The sequence below is a fragment of the Pseudoliparis swirei genome, chromosome 24 (assembly GCF_029220125.1).
Source record: "Pseudoliparis swirei isolate HS2019 ecotype Mariana Trench chromosome 24, NWPU_hadal_v1, whole genome shotgun sequence".
Classification (NCBI taxonomy): Eukaryota; Metazoa; Chordata; class Actinopteri; order Perciformes; family Liparidae; genus Pseudoliparis; species Pseudoliparis swirei.
The window spans coordinates 10,875,722-10,890,895 of record NC_079411.1 but is presented as its reverse complement, the minus strand read 5'-3'; the positions used below and the strand labels follow the sequence as shown (position 1 = coordinate 10,890,895).

The 15,174-nt window shown below is 40.6% G+C and overlaps 1 protein-coding gene across 2 annotated transcripts in view; it reads right to left on the bottom strand.

The window, feature by feature from the left end:
* Window positions 1-14,961, bottom strand: part of rnf24 (ring finger protein 24) — a 30,655-nt gene extending 15,694 nt beyond the window's left edge. Inside the window, exons 1-2 of one of the 2 annotated variants that reach the window (XM_056408481.1) lie at window positions 14,580-14,961; window positions 765-914 (exon numbers count right to left, since the gene is read on the bottom strand). In XM_056408481.1, coding sequence (XP_056264456.1) covers window positions 765-907 — 143 coding nt within the window. In that variant the 5' untranslated portion in view covers window positions 908-914; window positions 14,580-14,961. Of the gene's footprint in view, window positions 1-764; window positions 915-8,691; window positions 8,728-14,579 lie in introns of those variants that run through there. The other variant, XM_056408482.1, reaches the window with a different exon arrangement.
* Window positions 14,962-15,174: the final 213 nt, after the last annotated feature.

The window sequence follows — 15,174 nt, the reverse complement described above, 5'->3', positions numbered from 1 at the left end:
AGAAACCACCTCTACTCTTCCTTTGTGGGGAGTAATTACTGGAATACACTCAAAACTAATTGCTTTAAAAAGGTAGATTAAAGAATAAGAAGAATAAAGTAATGGTTACAAACTAGTTCTAAACACCCAAATGCTAATCTGATGAAAAACCAAATGTGAATTTAATTTAAGAAGGGATATGGGGAGAACATTTAGGAGGCTAATTGGCTCAAAGAACTTGTTTCTTTGACGCCAAGTGCCATGATCATGATAATGTAGACAAGCAGTTTTGGATGTCAGCATAATATTACTGTTGAAAAAAGTCACACATTTCTAAAAAAAAGAAAACAATTATATCTATATTATTCAACCTCAACTAAAAGCCATTGTGACAATGACGATGTTGGCTAAATAGAAACAACATGATTCATCCATTTTTAATCTAACTGTTCTGTATAGATTACTAGATATAAAGTAATATTAGTATTACGTATTTACATTGAGAAACATCAGTACATCATTTGTACTGGTTTGAAAATGAGAACCCTGGAGGCACATTTTTATTTTTGATCGTGGCGGCTCATGAGGAGAATGCAGTCCACGAGGGTAATTAATAACAAACTGGTGTTACACATACCATCATATTAATGATTTGTTTTGCCCAGTAAGTAGACAATGTTGCCTAGCGAACGGAGCCCTTCTGTTGCCACACACTCACACACATCATACACAATAAGAGTTCTAAGCAAAGCCAAATCCAAAGCTAACAGGTGCATGGGTGTTACCTTATTAAGTAGCAGCAGAAGAGGAGGCTGAGGATGAAGACAAAGATGGCTGTCCCAAACACCACAATGTAGATATTTAGGGGAAGATTCTGGAACCCTATATTTGGCATCCTGAAACTGCAGTGAGGGAAATCGGAGCTCATGGATATTCTGAATGGAGAGAGAGAAATGGCATACAGTAAATAAGCATGTCCACATTGTTCAACACTCCAAGAGGGTGGACACATATCAAGCATGTACCAATATTGACACAGCATTAGAACTCATGAACTAACCTACCCTCAGTTACTGAGGGTAATTTAGTTCATGAGTTTAGTATATGACACAAAGTGAAACTGAAACTGAGGCTCAATTCCAGTTTCACTTTGTGTCATATATAAACTCATGAACTAAATTACCCTCAGTTACTGAGGGTAATTTCTCAAGTCAAATTTAGTTTGACTTGAGAATGACGCCATGCAAAGTGAGGATTGGGTATGTCCCCTAATATGCATTTATATATTATAAAATAGCATCCATATTGTACCATGATATACTTTTCAACAATCATCCATAACATAAGGCAAACGATGCAATACAGCCTTGATTATCCTTTACCAACAGTGCTATAGAGTCAACAAATATAGAATGTGCCCGTTTGTTTTACACTTGATGTTTGCTGACACCAACAACTCAAAATCAACAGGACAATATGTAATAACAGGTAACCAAAAACCTTACTCTGACATTATATACATTATATCATATTATCTTTACAAAAGTGACATTAACATATATTTGAAAACTTTGTATGAGCATACCGAGAACATTTCTTTTGATTCATAAAAAGGCAAACAAACAAGGATCTACTGGTCAAGAGCTCTTACTCAATGTACCTCAGGGACATAACTAGACATGGCTGCGCCTGCCCAGAGTAGAGGAAGAGGAGGAGTGAACAGGAATAACTTTGGCACCCTTGGGAACCCTGTCTTGTGCCACTCCCCTCCACTTAACACCAAGAGCTTCATTCCTCTACACTCTCTTCTGGACAGTGGAACGTTTTGGAGGAATTCGCTATAGTCATCACAATTATCTCCTCCTTATTATTTGGGGCTTTACACTAAGACAGTGTTCTTGGTGAGCCGCCTGGCTCATGACTTCAAGGTGGACAGGATACATAACTTGAAATTCTATTTAAAACTAAATGTTTGTAAATGTCTCACAATGACACTATTTCTGGCAACTCAGAAGGTAAACTTTTATTTCCCTTTTTATATCACTGTAAAGAATGTACGCAACCACTACATGCAGGAGAGGAGATGATGGTTCTTGGTCTCAAAGGCCATGTTAAGCCTTAGTAAGTTGTCCCGCCCAGTGCAAATCTTTTTAGGGGAAAAGCAGCTTAGACAAATTATGAATTCCTTCAAGATGTTGTGGATTGGGGCTCGAGTGTGGAAACAATGGCACTGAATTATAGTGGAACCCAACGGTTATCGAATTAAATAAGCCACGTCTATAAGTGTGGATCAATTTATTTTCTATTTTCCAACAGCGCAGGCCATTTTAGCCGTTGATTTCGCCGCCTGACTATCCATCTGTTTTCGACAATTCAATCAGCTTTAGACAAATCATGCATGATGATCGTCATATTTGTCTGAACTCAAGCTCTGCTTCTCTCTCTGTATTTCCCTCCAAACACACCCCAGACAACTTCTCCTGCTTATAGGAAGACACAAACATGCGGCAGAGTTATATATATATATATATATCTTTATTTTAAAGCCTGGTGTCAATATTGCAAGACTAACAACTACGTTATATCTTATTATTGTTGTGTAGACGCAAACCTACATACCACACACATACCCGAGTGGTGCCTTCATGCTGAAGAGCAGAACAATCTACAGTATATCTTCGTAACGCTTCAGAAGTGACATCACTTGTCCTGGAGAGCCTCGTCAGCGGGTTGCCTTGGTTGACTTATTTGGATCACAGCCCTTGTTTGCCTCGGTCATGAAGGCTCCATGTCGAACTCAAGCCTTGCTTAACACTCCGACTCTCTTTAAACAGCCACTATAACCTCCCTGTGCTTATCTGAACACATAAACATGCTGTGGAGCCACATGCTTTTCACACACACAAACAAACCCCTCTGGAGAAATGTGGGAGCAACACACTGACAATCAAGTAATGTAGATGGAAACAACCAGGGGTGCACATAACTTTTTCAGTGAGTTACTCAGGTGAGTACCGGGAGATGGTGTTTGGTACTCACTCCATATGTAGCGTCAGCTTTTGTGACGTCCACCTACGTGGGGGTGCTAGTGAGAGTGTGCTCACCTGTGTGAGCGCATCACGGCTGAGCGATGCGCACGCCGGCATCGGAGCTCTGCGGCGCACGAGCCGAGAAGAGTTGTTGACGGGGGTGGGGGGGTGGTGCAATCGGAGCTCTGCGGCGCGAAACGGAGAGCCGAGAAGTGTTAACGCGACACGTAGAGACAGAAATGACATGCTGCTGTGTAGAGACGATCAATATCAGATCGGTCAGTACGCAAAGGCGCGAAGTAACACGAGTGGCATTACGCATTGTTGATTATTTTCGCCCATGCGTACCAGCGTACCAGTTATGTGCACCCCTGGAAATAACGTATGTCAATAGTGTGATTTTGAAATAATGTTCAAAAGATATGGATTTAAGTCCAAGTTATAATAAAAACAATTCAGCTTTCAGCTGCAGCTCCTGTAGTCCCCGGGGATATTTTTAGCACATTTTTGTTACCAGATTGGCCCAGTGAGCTTTGGCCCCCTACCAGAACTAAGATGGACCTCCAGTGACTCGTCAGCTTCGGCTGCACTGAGCTTTCTCATTCAGGTTTCCAATAGTGGTGGACATTATCATCGTAACGACGACATAAAGGAATGCGGAGAAAGGCTTCGACGTCTTGTCCTTTTCTGTAACACCGGACATATTGTGTAATCTAGTTAAGCCATTTCTGATACTGACATTCATCTTTCCTGGAAACATTTATATTTCAAAAGCTACATGGATAGTCTTGTTACAGAGAAGAAAAAGATGACTGGATTATTGTAATTTGTCATGTATTTGTTGTACGTGTTTTTTTCTTGTTTATTTTCATAACCAAATGGGTAAATGATTATGAAAGTGTTGGACCAATGTGTTTGACAGTGATCTCAATCACCGTCATCAAAAACTCAAGGCCCATTGAAGCTATTACAACAGCTTACTGAGAAAAGTATTATCTATATCTATATCATCTGCCATGATATTAAAAACTAGCAAAAGTCTAGGCTTAGGACTTGCACTGCTTCCTCTTACTAAAAAGCTTCCTGTGCATCTAAAAATACTGTGTCGCCCTTCTCCCTTTTTTAAACTAAAGGGCCCACTCGGGACCAAAGCCAAACTTTCACGCATCACTGGGTATAAAACTGTACACAAAATGTGAATGTACAGTGAGGCATCCCTGACATAGCTGAACCGGAATAATATACGAGAGACCAAACAGCCCGGAGAGAGATATATGAGGATTTGCAATAAACAGTGTCTTCTGATGGGAAAGGGCAGATGTGATGTGCATCCTATGTCTGCCACCAACTGCCTTTGTCACATTTTCACATGGCCTCACCTTGTCACAGAACCAGCAACAATACCACGCACAGCACATCATATTCATAGGATATGAGCATGAGTGGGCAAATCCCTCTTTGCAGTCATTGTGCAGTTTCCTGTGGAATGATGGAACAGAAATATATACGTATATATATATATATATATTTATCTATATATATATTTTCAACTTCTGTGATCTGAAAGACTGAGAAAGAGAAGAAAAAAGGGAAACCTGAACAATACACGAGAGAGCGAAGAAGTTAACAGTTTAGCCTTAAAATGCCAGTTTCCCAAAATTATCAAGATACAGCAGAACATGAACACATATTTGCTTCTATCTAGTGTCGTGGTGTCTGGCCACAGAACTTCAGATTGTATGTGCCCAAAAATCACAACTACAAGCCCATTTATTGTTATGTCAATAGATACGGACATTTTGTGATGTTTGTTTCTCAAGAGCAAACTATGATGCAATAAAATCGTTTTTTTAAAGACCTGCATGAACCAAAGTATATGCTTCAATAAAAAACATGTTGTACAATAATGGCAGGTACTGCATGAATCCATGAGCTTGAAATCATCCCAAAGGAGCCTGCAAATAAGTATCCAGAATACTATTCATTCGTCAGCAAAAGAAAAATGAAGCCAGTGAGGAAGGGTCAATACACAGGAAAATCACCTATCGGTCAGATATATGTATTCACTCACTAGTGTGAGCTTAACACACACCACTCTGCTACCTGAAATTGAGAAACATGTAAGCTTGAGTCTGCTCAGTCTGATTGGGAGGAAATCATGTGATTAAACATGGTTTAAGAAGCTGCTGAGTAATAGGTCTTTGTTTTCTTTCCAAGGAAAATGTATCCCAATGCATGACCAAAAATAGGTTAATTAAATGTACCCTTGTCCTCTGTAATTTCCCAAAATGCACTTTCCAAAATAGTTTATTAAAACATTTTTCAGGCGCTAACAAGCGTTTGTCCAAGCAGTGGTCACATTTTCAAAACTCTAAACACAATTAGCACAGCATCGGTGTTTTGTGGCCGTACCATTCACACGTCATGTCGTTTTCAAACAATATGCAGTCAGTGAACACATTTCCACAATGCTTACATTTTCATAACAGACGAGCTATACCTCCCAACAAAACGATGGATTGTTTTTGTATTATTTACGAATGTTAACACACAACATCCCACCATGGCAAAAACAATATTCCAAACCTTAGATACAGTCTAAAAACCTCTTCTGCAATGATATCAGTTCTAAAACAATATATCTCAGCTGATAATAAACAAACAATTGAGCGGCTGTAGCTCAGTGGGGTAAGAGGGCCGTCCTGCAACCGCAAGGTCGTGGGTTCGATCCCCACTCTCCCCATTAGTTGCAAGTCGAAGTGTCCTTGAGCAAGGCACTGAACCCCCAGTTGCTTCCCGGGTGCTTCACCGCAGCCCACTGCTCCTTAATAATTAAGGATGGGTTAAATGCAGAGAACTAATTTCCCCTTGGGGATTAATAAAAGTGTATATTATTATTATTATTCCCCATCTCCTCCTGATGGTAGGTCAGAGTTTGGAATGTTTTTGAGAAATATGTTTTAGCAAGTTTTGGATTAGAATTTAAGTTTTGATTATGACAGGTTGAGATGTTGATCACACAGACACCGCCTACATTGACAAACCGAATGTTGTTCAATCATCTATTGCAGCCGTTGCCCCAAAACATAGTTTATTTGGAGAAAAAGAGAAAAAAAACGAAACAGTTTGGATTGAACTTTTTTAAAGGAACAATAGTTCCCCCCCTTTTTATCTGGGCTTGTTGCCGTTGTGTTTTTGTTCAGATTGCTCTTGTGTGTTTCAGGGATATTTTGTTCACTGTAAGCAACAATGTAAAACTTTTTTCTGTTCCATCAGACTGTAAACAGTATTTATACTGTACTTCCTGTAGTAAACAGTAAAGAGAGAAAAAAAACTGATTTGTTTTTTACTGGAATGTGAACATTACATGTGGACATACAGTTCCCAACCAAGAAATGTTGTTTAAAAACAGTGGATTACATGTTTTGCATGCAAATACCTGAAAAACTGAAACATAAAAGTCTATGCAGTTTTTGTAATGTCAGCAACAGCCAGCGTTTTGCAACCTGGTGGACTTTGATCGACTGGAAGGACCTTGTGAAGTGAAAACAAGAGATATTCTTTGACAGAATAATTTCATTTTGAGTCAGATTTCCAGTGTTTTGGTAAAGTTAGTGTCTGCAGAAAAAGATGTGTTCTATTTTGAAATGAAGAGTTAGTATATATTTAACAAAATGTGCTTTTGACAAGAAAATTATCCATTTGGCCAATTGTGCTTTGTAGGTGTGAGTCTGTGTTAAGAGTTTAGAAAAAGTATCTGAAGTATGGGTGAGCGCTTGTTAGCGATTAAAAAAAACTGTAATAAATGTATCATTCATATATATATATATTTATATATATATATATATACACTACCATTCAAAAGTTTGGGATCACTTAGAAATGACTTTATTTTTCAAAGAAAAGCACTGTTTATTCAATAAAGATAACATTAAATTAATCAGAAATACACTCTACATTGTTAATGTGGTAAATGACGATTCTAGGTGGAAACGTCTGGTTTCTAATGAAATATCTCCATAGGTGTATAGAGGCCCATTTACAGCAACTATCACTCCAGTGTTCTAATGGTACATTGTGTTTGCTAATCGCCTTAGAAGACTAATGTCTGATTAGAAAACCCGTGCAATTATGTTAGCACAGCTGAAAACAGTTATGCTGGTGATATAAGCTATACAACTGGCCTTCCTTTGAGCTTGAAGTTTGTAGAACAAAATTAATACTTCAAATATTAATCATTATTTCTAACCTTGTCAATGTCTTGACTATATTTTATATTCATTTGATAAATAAAAGTGTGATTTTTCATGGAAGACACAAAATTGTCTGGGTGATCCCAAACTTTTGAACGGTAGTGTATATATGATACATTTATTAATGTTTATTTCCTTTTTTTATCATATTATCACATAAAATTCCCAACCCCGAAACCTCAGCTCTCTTCAGTAGTTTCTTATGATTAGCCAACAACCTCACATTCATAAGCCAATGTCCGAATAAGAAGTGGAAATTTCCACGAGCAGCCACAGCCGGCCATGAGATTTGCAGATCTGAAATGTAATATGCCAAAGGGCAGCAACAAACACTGGGGCCTCAGATGCAAAAGGGCTCTTCAAAATGTCCTGGCTGTGTGAAGTAAAAGGCCCACACTTAGATGATACTGAACTTCCACACACAATCTTCAGCAGTTTGAGTGGGGGAGGTTGTAGGGCACTGGTCATTCACATATCTGGCCGCCCATCAAAACACAATTGCTCCTGCTTGAAATGTTGCATGACAAGAGTGGCAAGTTAAATCATCCTTTCAGTTGGAGAATAGTCCAACCAGAGCAGGTACAAAGCACACAGAGTACAGGCTTAGTTATAATACAGCAGTCAGAGTGACTTCCTGAGAGGAATGATACTACAGAAAGGACGTCACTGTAACTATAACTCCAGTTCTGGAGATGTGGGAAGCCGAGGACTCAGTGGAGCTGACCAGGTTAACCTAACGCTGGCTGCTGAGAGAATTCCAATTACAGGATTTACATCTGATGCCACTCCATGTACCATCAAACAGCATTTTATTGACAAGCATGCATCTAACCGTTTCAGGCTTATAATATACATATTATCATGAAATTCAAAATCATCTAAATGGGACCTAAATCAAAGTGTGCCTTGCCCTTTACTACATTTTCTCTTTTGCTCTCTGCCTCCGCACATCCTTCCACAGAGGACTCCAATTGTAACACAAGCTGACACAAACAAGAGGAACTGACACACACAGCTGTCTCGACTAGCACCCTTGTCTCCCCTATCCAGTGCCACGTTTCTTTTAGTTTACCTTCAGTGCTCCCTGTCACCTCATTAACTGTAGCCATTTGACTTTCAATGTTTTACTTTATACCCCATTTGAAAATATGCTTGAAATATTTGTTGAATTTTTTTAGTAGCCAGTGCCACAAACAAACACACACACACACACACACACACACACACACACACACACACACAGACACACACAATCTTTTGCAAATAACACTGAACAATATACTATCCCATCTGTATCAAGCCTAATCCTATGCTATGACTTTTCACAGCTACCTACTTCATAGAAACAAGACCCGTGGTCCTGCATGTACTATTAATAAATGTTGTAGTCATATGAGGGTGAGTAAGTCAGGCTGAAACATGAAAACAACCTGAACCCTGAAGTCCTCCCTTCTTGGGGTCATCAGCTGCTGACCTGTAGGTAATAAACAAATAGCGTAAGACTAAATGAAACATTCAATGGTGTCAAGTTCACAAACTATGACTTAATCTAAAATATGATATTGTTTATTTTCTAGTGGACACCTACTTTGTAGGCTAAGAGGGAACCTACTTTCAATTTCAGTGAGGCCTTACTTTAGTCAGTGAATTTAAGTAATGTGTTTGAGTTGGACAAGCGCCTTGTGTTGAGGAACAAGAGCAACAACGGTTAAGATGATGATTAGTGGATGAAACTAAAGAGAAACGTATGAAAGTAATACATAGAAGACATTTTAAAATGTTAACACTAACTGTTTTGCATCAGGATAACAAGTAAGGAGGTCCCTTATGTACATGTGGTTACAGGTTTCATGCATGACTCTTTGCTTGCTTTTACAGTTCCCCACATGGATTTTACCACATTTGCAATGGACCTGCTGCATTCTCTAATGTTGGGATATGAATATGAATGTAATATGTTTTCAGCATGATATATACTATTATTAGAGTTGGAAATTGTAAAAAAAACTAAGTGCAAGTAACAAAATCAGTTCCACTAAAGTGATACAGATGGATGAATACCAACAGAGTATCTTATTCAATACCCTTCTTGTGAATGGGAGCTGACGGCTGGGTGTGGGTCCCACTAGTTCGCTAATTGCCGCCGCACTGCCCAGCGTTCATCCTGCGATAAATGCCGATTATGCCATCTTCCCACCCAAGGGGGCTGGACCACGTTACAGATGCCCTCCTGGTGGCGGGACCGTATTGACACAGAAGCGTTACACCCACCCACCATTCACAGCAATCAGCCTCTTCAGATCAGGCTGATTGCTCGGCTCCAGAAAGCAACATTACAAATCCTACATGAGTCGGAGGGCATGTTTGGTGCATGTCGACATTCGGTCGAAGCCCATCTGGAGTGGCCGCAGGTTCCTCGAGAACCGCCGATTGCTCCTTGACTCCAGAGAACTGAAGTAGTGCAGAGTTTGGTTGTTTCGTGTATACAGCAGAATTAAGCAGCAAAAGCAAACTACAAGTGAGCCGCGGTCTGTAAAGGCCCGCTGTGGATGACACGCGTGGGACAAAGTCGAGCTGCATGAAGGATCCAGACTAATGTCAAACAAGATTATTTATTTTTTTAAGTGTATTACGTGCTCCACAATGGTTAACCACTGAAAGTCAAAGTCTAACCTACTAATCAACCACAACAAATATATTTTAGTTTTGTATGGTTTGACAAGCCATTCTACATTTAGCCACCAATAAGTCACATTAAGTTCTTTGCGACTAATTGTCATAGTGTACTGTCATATGTGAGCACTGCAGTAGCTGAAGGAGTTTGAAGGACGATTCCCTGTCAACTATGTTTTAAATGCTGCAGCAATGTACATTTTAAACGTGTTGGACGGGCTCTACATATTTAGGAAGACACCAGTCTGAGTAAGAACAGTTATGGCATGTGGTATTTGACTATTTTACCTTTGTTCTCAATCTGAGTTCAAGTAAGTTCCTTACACTATGTAAGTAATGCTCATTTTCTCTCATCTGCAAAATGGCATACCTGGTTGCTGGTGTTAACACATAGATGGTATTCCCGTTACTGCCACTGACGAGCAGGCTTTATATTGCGGTGTTTACAAGGTGTCCGTCGTCAAAGTCATTCTAATATAAGTAATCCCTTTCATCGCAGGGGTGTATTTATATATTTGATAATATTGTATGTCATCACACACATAGCTGACGTCCATCTTTCTAAGATAATGAAAATACCCTTTACAGAAGCCACCTAAATACCCACAAAAACAATTTCAAAAGTGAAGTCAGAGCAAGACCAGCAACACGTGTTGCACCTTCATGAACCCTTGGGGAAAAATGTTGTATGGAAATGGACCTCCATTGGTGCTCTGACAGTGAACACACTGCTCCGAAACATTGAAATCTTATTTGCCTTAAAGGTGGAAAATAAGAAATTGGTGGCATTTCAATTGCCTCCCTACGACTTTCAAAATGTCGGCGGTGAACTGGTGGACTCATACGGTGCTAACGCTGAGAACAGTGAAGGGAGAGCTCTCCGCTTCTGCAACGATGCTGTCAGTCAGGACGGTATGACCAGCTGTAAGCTCTGTGAGCTAGCCAGTGGGGCACGCTCACATGCACTAATTGTCACGAATTCCCCACCTTCCTAGTTAAATTCATCCTGCTGACATGTTTAATTAACTCTCCTGTCATTCCAGATCCTGTCATCCTCACCTGATTGTCCCTCATTCCCTTCACCTGGTCCTCACGCCCTTCTCACCTGCCTCTGATCACCTCGTTAGTCCCTCATTCCCTTCACCTGGTCCTCACGCCCGTCTCACCTGCAGCCCATCCCCTCATTAGTCCCTCACTATTTACCTCCCTCACTTCCACTTGTCCTCTGCCAGATTGTCTTGTAGGTCACCGCCCAACTTTCCAGCGAATTCCTAGTACTAGTTCTGATCTACCTGTTTCGACCCTGTTTGCCTGTTAACCCGACTTGAGATTTTTCCCTGCCCCTTTTGGATTTGTTGCCCTGTTTGACGGAACACCCGGTTTTGACCCTGCCTGAAACATTAAGTAAACAGCCTCCTCCTGCATTCCTGTGTTTGTCGTGCTTTTGGGTTCCAGTACCTGTAACCATTACACTAATATGCAACAAATGCATGCACAGCCAACCCGGTAATGTCAACAAATTAAGAATAAGCCCAGATATCAAGACATATAGACTAAGATTGATTTATTTCTCTTCTCAGGTAGACATTACTCCACTATATCTTTACATAGGAAATAGTTGTTTGCTGCTATAATAATGTTTAGAATGTGAAATACAGCTCCTTTAACCTCTAGGTCAGAAACATTATAAGTCTGCAAATGACAAGTAATATTGAGAGGTAAATAAAAAGATCCCTGATAGTTCTTTGCAGCACAAAAGTAAGAACAGAGTTATAAACGATATAGAAAATGAGGTGATCTGTAATATGTACGTATACATTTTTCCGAGGCAACAACTGAGAATTAATACCTACTCAAAATGACTCACCAAATACGATCTGAGCACTACAATATGATCTGCAGTGCTCAGATATGTTTCTGTCAAAATGAGTTTGATGCCTGCTTTAACAGTTTAGCTTTTGCATGTTTCCTGTTGTTATCTTTCTATCCTGCATACATGAAAATGTAATGGTTGCTGAAAATAGTGTTATGTATCTATAAACAGGGCTGGGCAATAATGCAATATGATCATTTGTCATCTTTTAATGATGAAAACATATGTTGAGATATCATTAAACACAATTACGCCATCTGAATTGATAATAACAAACACGTACTAACTCAAATTCCTCAGAAAATCCAACAATTAATTGAAGATTGCAGTTTTGTTTTTACATCCCACTCATAGCAATTTACAAATGGTTTTTTTCTCTAACATTTAACTAAAAATGATTGTGTTCATTTTGTACTCAAGTTCTTACTTAAATAAAAAAATCATCAATTATTTACTTTGAGTTATAACTTATATTTATAAATTTCTGTATTTATTTAATCATACATTTATTCTTGTATTTATTTATTTATACATTTATTTAAAGGGTACCTGTTGAGATCGCGAATATGTAGCCAGATCAAAAGATAATGTGTTTCTAAAGGTTATTCATGCACTGACGGTCCAGTATTCAATAACAATACGTAGTTTAGGCTGTTCAAAGTCCCTCAACTCCGACAAGCTTCATTGCACTGGTGCTTGAATATGGCGCCGGTGGTGTGACGTCACATCGTTGATAGATCGACAGCCAACCACAGCGGATGTGTTCAGAAACCAATGTAAACAACGTCGAGCGCTCGCAAACAAATGCTGAGAACTTGATAATAATAAAGAAAACGGGCGAAATATGGACGATGAAAGATTGTCAGATTCAGCAACTGGATACTTGTATGAACCATTAAAAGCAGACTATCCCCATTTAGTTAATTGTGACAGCGATAGCGATGATTCTGATGAAGTTGATGCGAAGGACCGCGGTCCAGATGCTTCACCGTGCGGACCGTGCACGCAAGTCGGCGGACGTTTGGTGCAGTTGTGGGAAATGTGTGCCACAAAAAACAGACATAGAGTGCATTTGTTATAAAGAACACAAACTTATGTCCGATGATATAGTGTCATTAGACCTCATCTGCTTTACATCGCGCATAAGCCAGCGCTGGAGATGTCTTTCATTGATGCAATGTTCGGCCGACATGTTCGGGGGCCTGCACCCGAGGGAGAACTGTCAAATCGGTAAGTTTGCCAGTTGTTTCATGTAGGCTAATTTGCGATCACCAGAGTTGGTGTGATTATTACTAATATTCTGAATATATGGATCGAAGTGATCTTCACATACCACGGAGTTTCTGCTGAATGTAAATGTTTTTAAAGTATGCCCGGTTCCTAAATTGTGCAGCCACTTCTTCGCGAGCACCTTCTTTTCCTCTGTACTAGGTTTGGGCACGCAAAATAACTTTTTAGTCTTGTGAGTCCGTTTATTATTTAGACAACCGAACGCCTTGCACTGCGCCATCTTGGCGTGAACTCCAGACGTGAACTGGTTTGAGGCCACCGATCTATCCCAAGAAGCAACGCGTGTAGAAGTGGCTCCGGATTGGCTGAATTCCTTTCAACGACTCGACGTCATAGTGACCTTTGACATGATTAAATAACTGGCAATATGTCTGCGCACTGAAGCGTTCACGGACTCGGAATGTTGACAAAGAAATTTAAAGCCTCGGGCTATGCGTGACTTGTTGACAATAGCGGCGGGGAAAATATGATTTATTTGATGCGCCTAATGGATGTAGCACGTTGTTGTTTTGGGCTACAGGTACCCTTTAAGCATTTATTTATTTATTCCTGTATTTATTTATACATTTATTTAAGCATTTATTTATTTATTCTTGTATTTATTCATGCATTCATTCATTTATTTACACGTAAGTCATTTTAAGTCCTCCATATATAACATGCTTCAAGAAATCAGCAGTCAAAACCTCAGCAGTGCCACATCAGCGGCGCTGTCAACTCACGCTACTACACCCACTAACGAGGAGCGTGTTGCAGCCCACACAATGCGGTCAGTGTTGACGGAAACACAGAAAAAAAGCCCGTCTGTTTCTCTGCCATGTGTTTTTTCCCAGAGGTCATCGCTGATTGGGTAAATAAGAAGCGAGTTCGTGTTAATTAGGTTCAAACCACGGTAGCCTCTGATTTGTGTGCGCCCTACTGGGGAGCACCAACATGATAATGAGGATTATATTGAGGATGGACGAGGATTGTCACGGCGAAAGGACATCATTGAGCTGATTCGCACCATGCCATTTGGCGCCAGGAGAGCCTACTTTAATAAGCCCACTTTGGCATCATATGCATCTTCATACGTGTTATGTGCCTGTGGTTATAGTTAGTGTATCGCAGGAGAGGGCACCGCTGGGCGTAGGCTCGCGAGCTAGCAGCGTTAACGGTTAACGGCTAACAGTCGCAACAACTTACATCGCCTCACTTATCAAAGAGCAACCGTTAATGGATAAATACCGTTAAATAACGTTCAGTCAATTCCAACACACTCGCACGTCCCTTGACAACGCGTGAACGACGTTGTATCACGACTCACCTGCTGCACTAGTAAACAGACCGCACGTTTTGACTGGTCTTCAGCTATAAATGTGACAGATATATACTACCTAGTTGACTAACTAGTTGGATACATAAAATAACTACTTAGCTAACAAGCAGTTGACGTTAGCGGCTCTGGATAAAGGGGGGTACAAAAGAGGACCATTCACTCACCACCAGTTCCCTCAGTCCCAGTAGTCGCTATGTTCTTCTGCCGTCTATTTCTTCACACACTTGAGCGACGAGTTGACCACCGACAGCACAAATCCGCCTTATTTTAGCATCACCGAAGCACAGCTGCAGGGCGACCTCATCACACAGCCCCACGCCTGTGATGGTGACTATGGTAAAGGCTGTGGTCAGCGGGAACCTCGCCGAGTCTAAGTGGGAAGCAAGAGGCAAAACTAAACTAAAAACAGTCCCGGACCATAAATAAAGAAGGTGTTGCATATAAATGTATGCGGTTTGCAGATAGGGGAGGGATCCTGCTACGGGGGGCTTCCTCACAGAAATGATATCATCTCTTTCTCGAGAGAAAAAAAGAACTCGTCGTTGGCAGTGGACGACGTGGTTGGCAATCTGCACGGCTCGCACGTAAACGTTTTCTCCCCACTACCACCAGCAGATAGACCCCACCTCCTCCCAGTCAGCTCAGCATGCGCAGGCCGATGCGGGTGACACCGCCGGAGGTTTTGTGTACAGCGTGTCGGAGGGGAGTGATGCTGGCGTGGGAGAGGGAGGGCGGGGGGTGGGGGGGGGGGCAGTATTG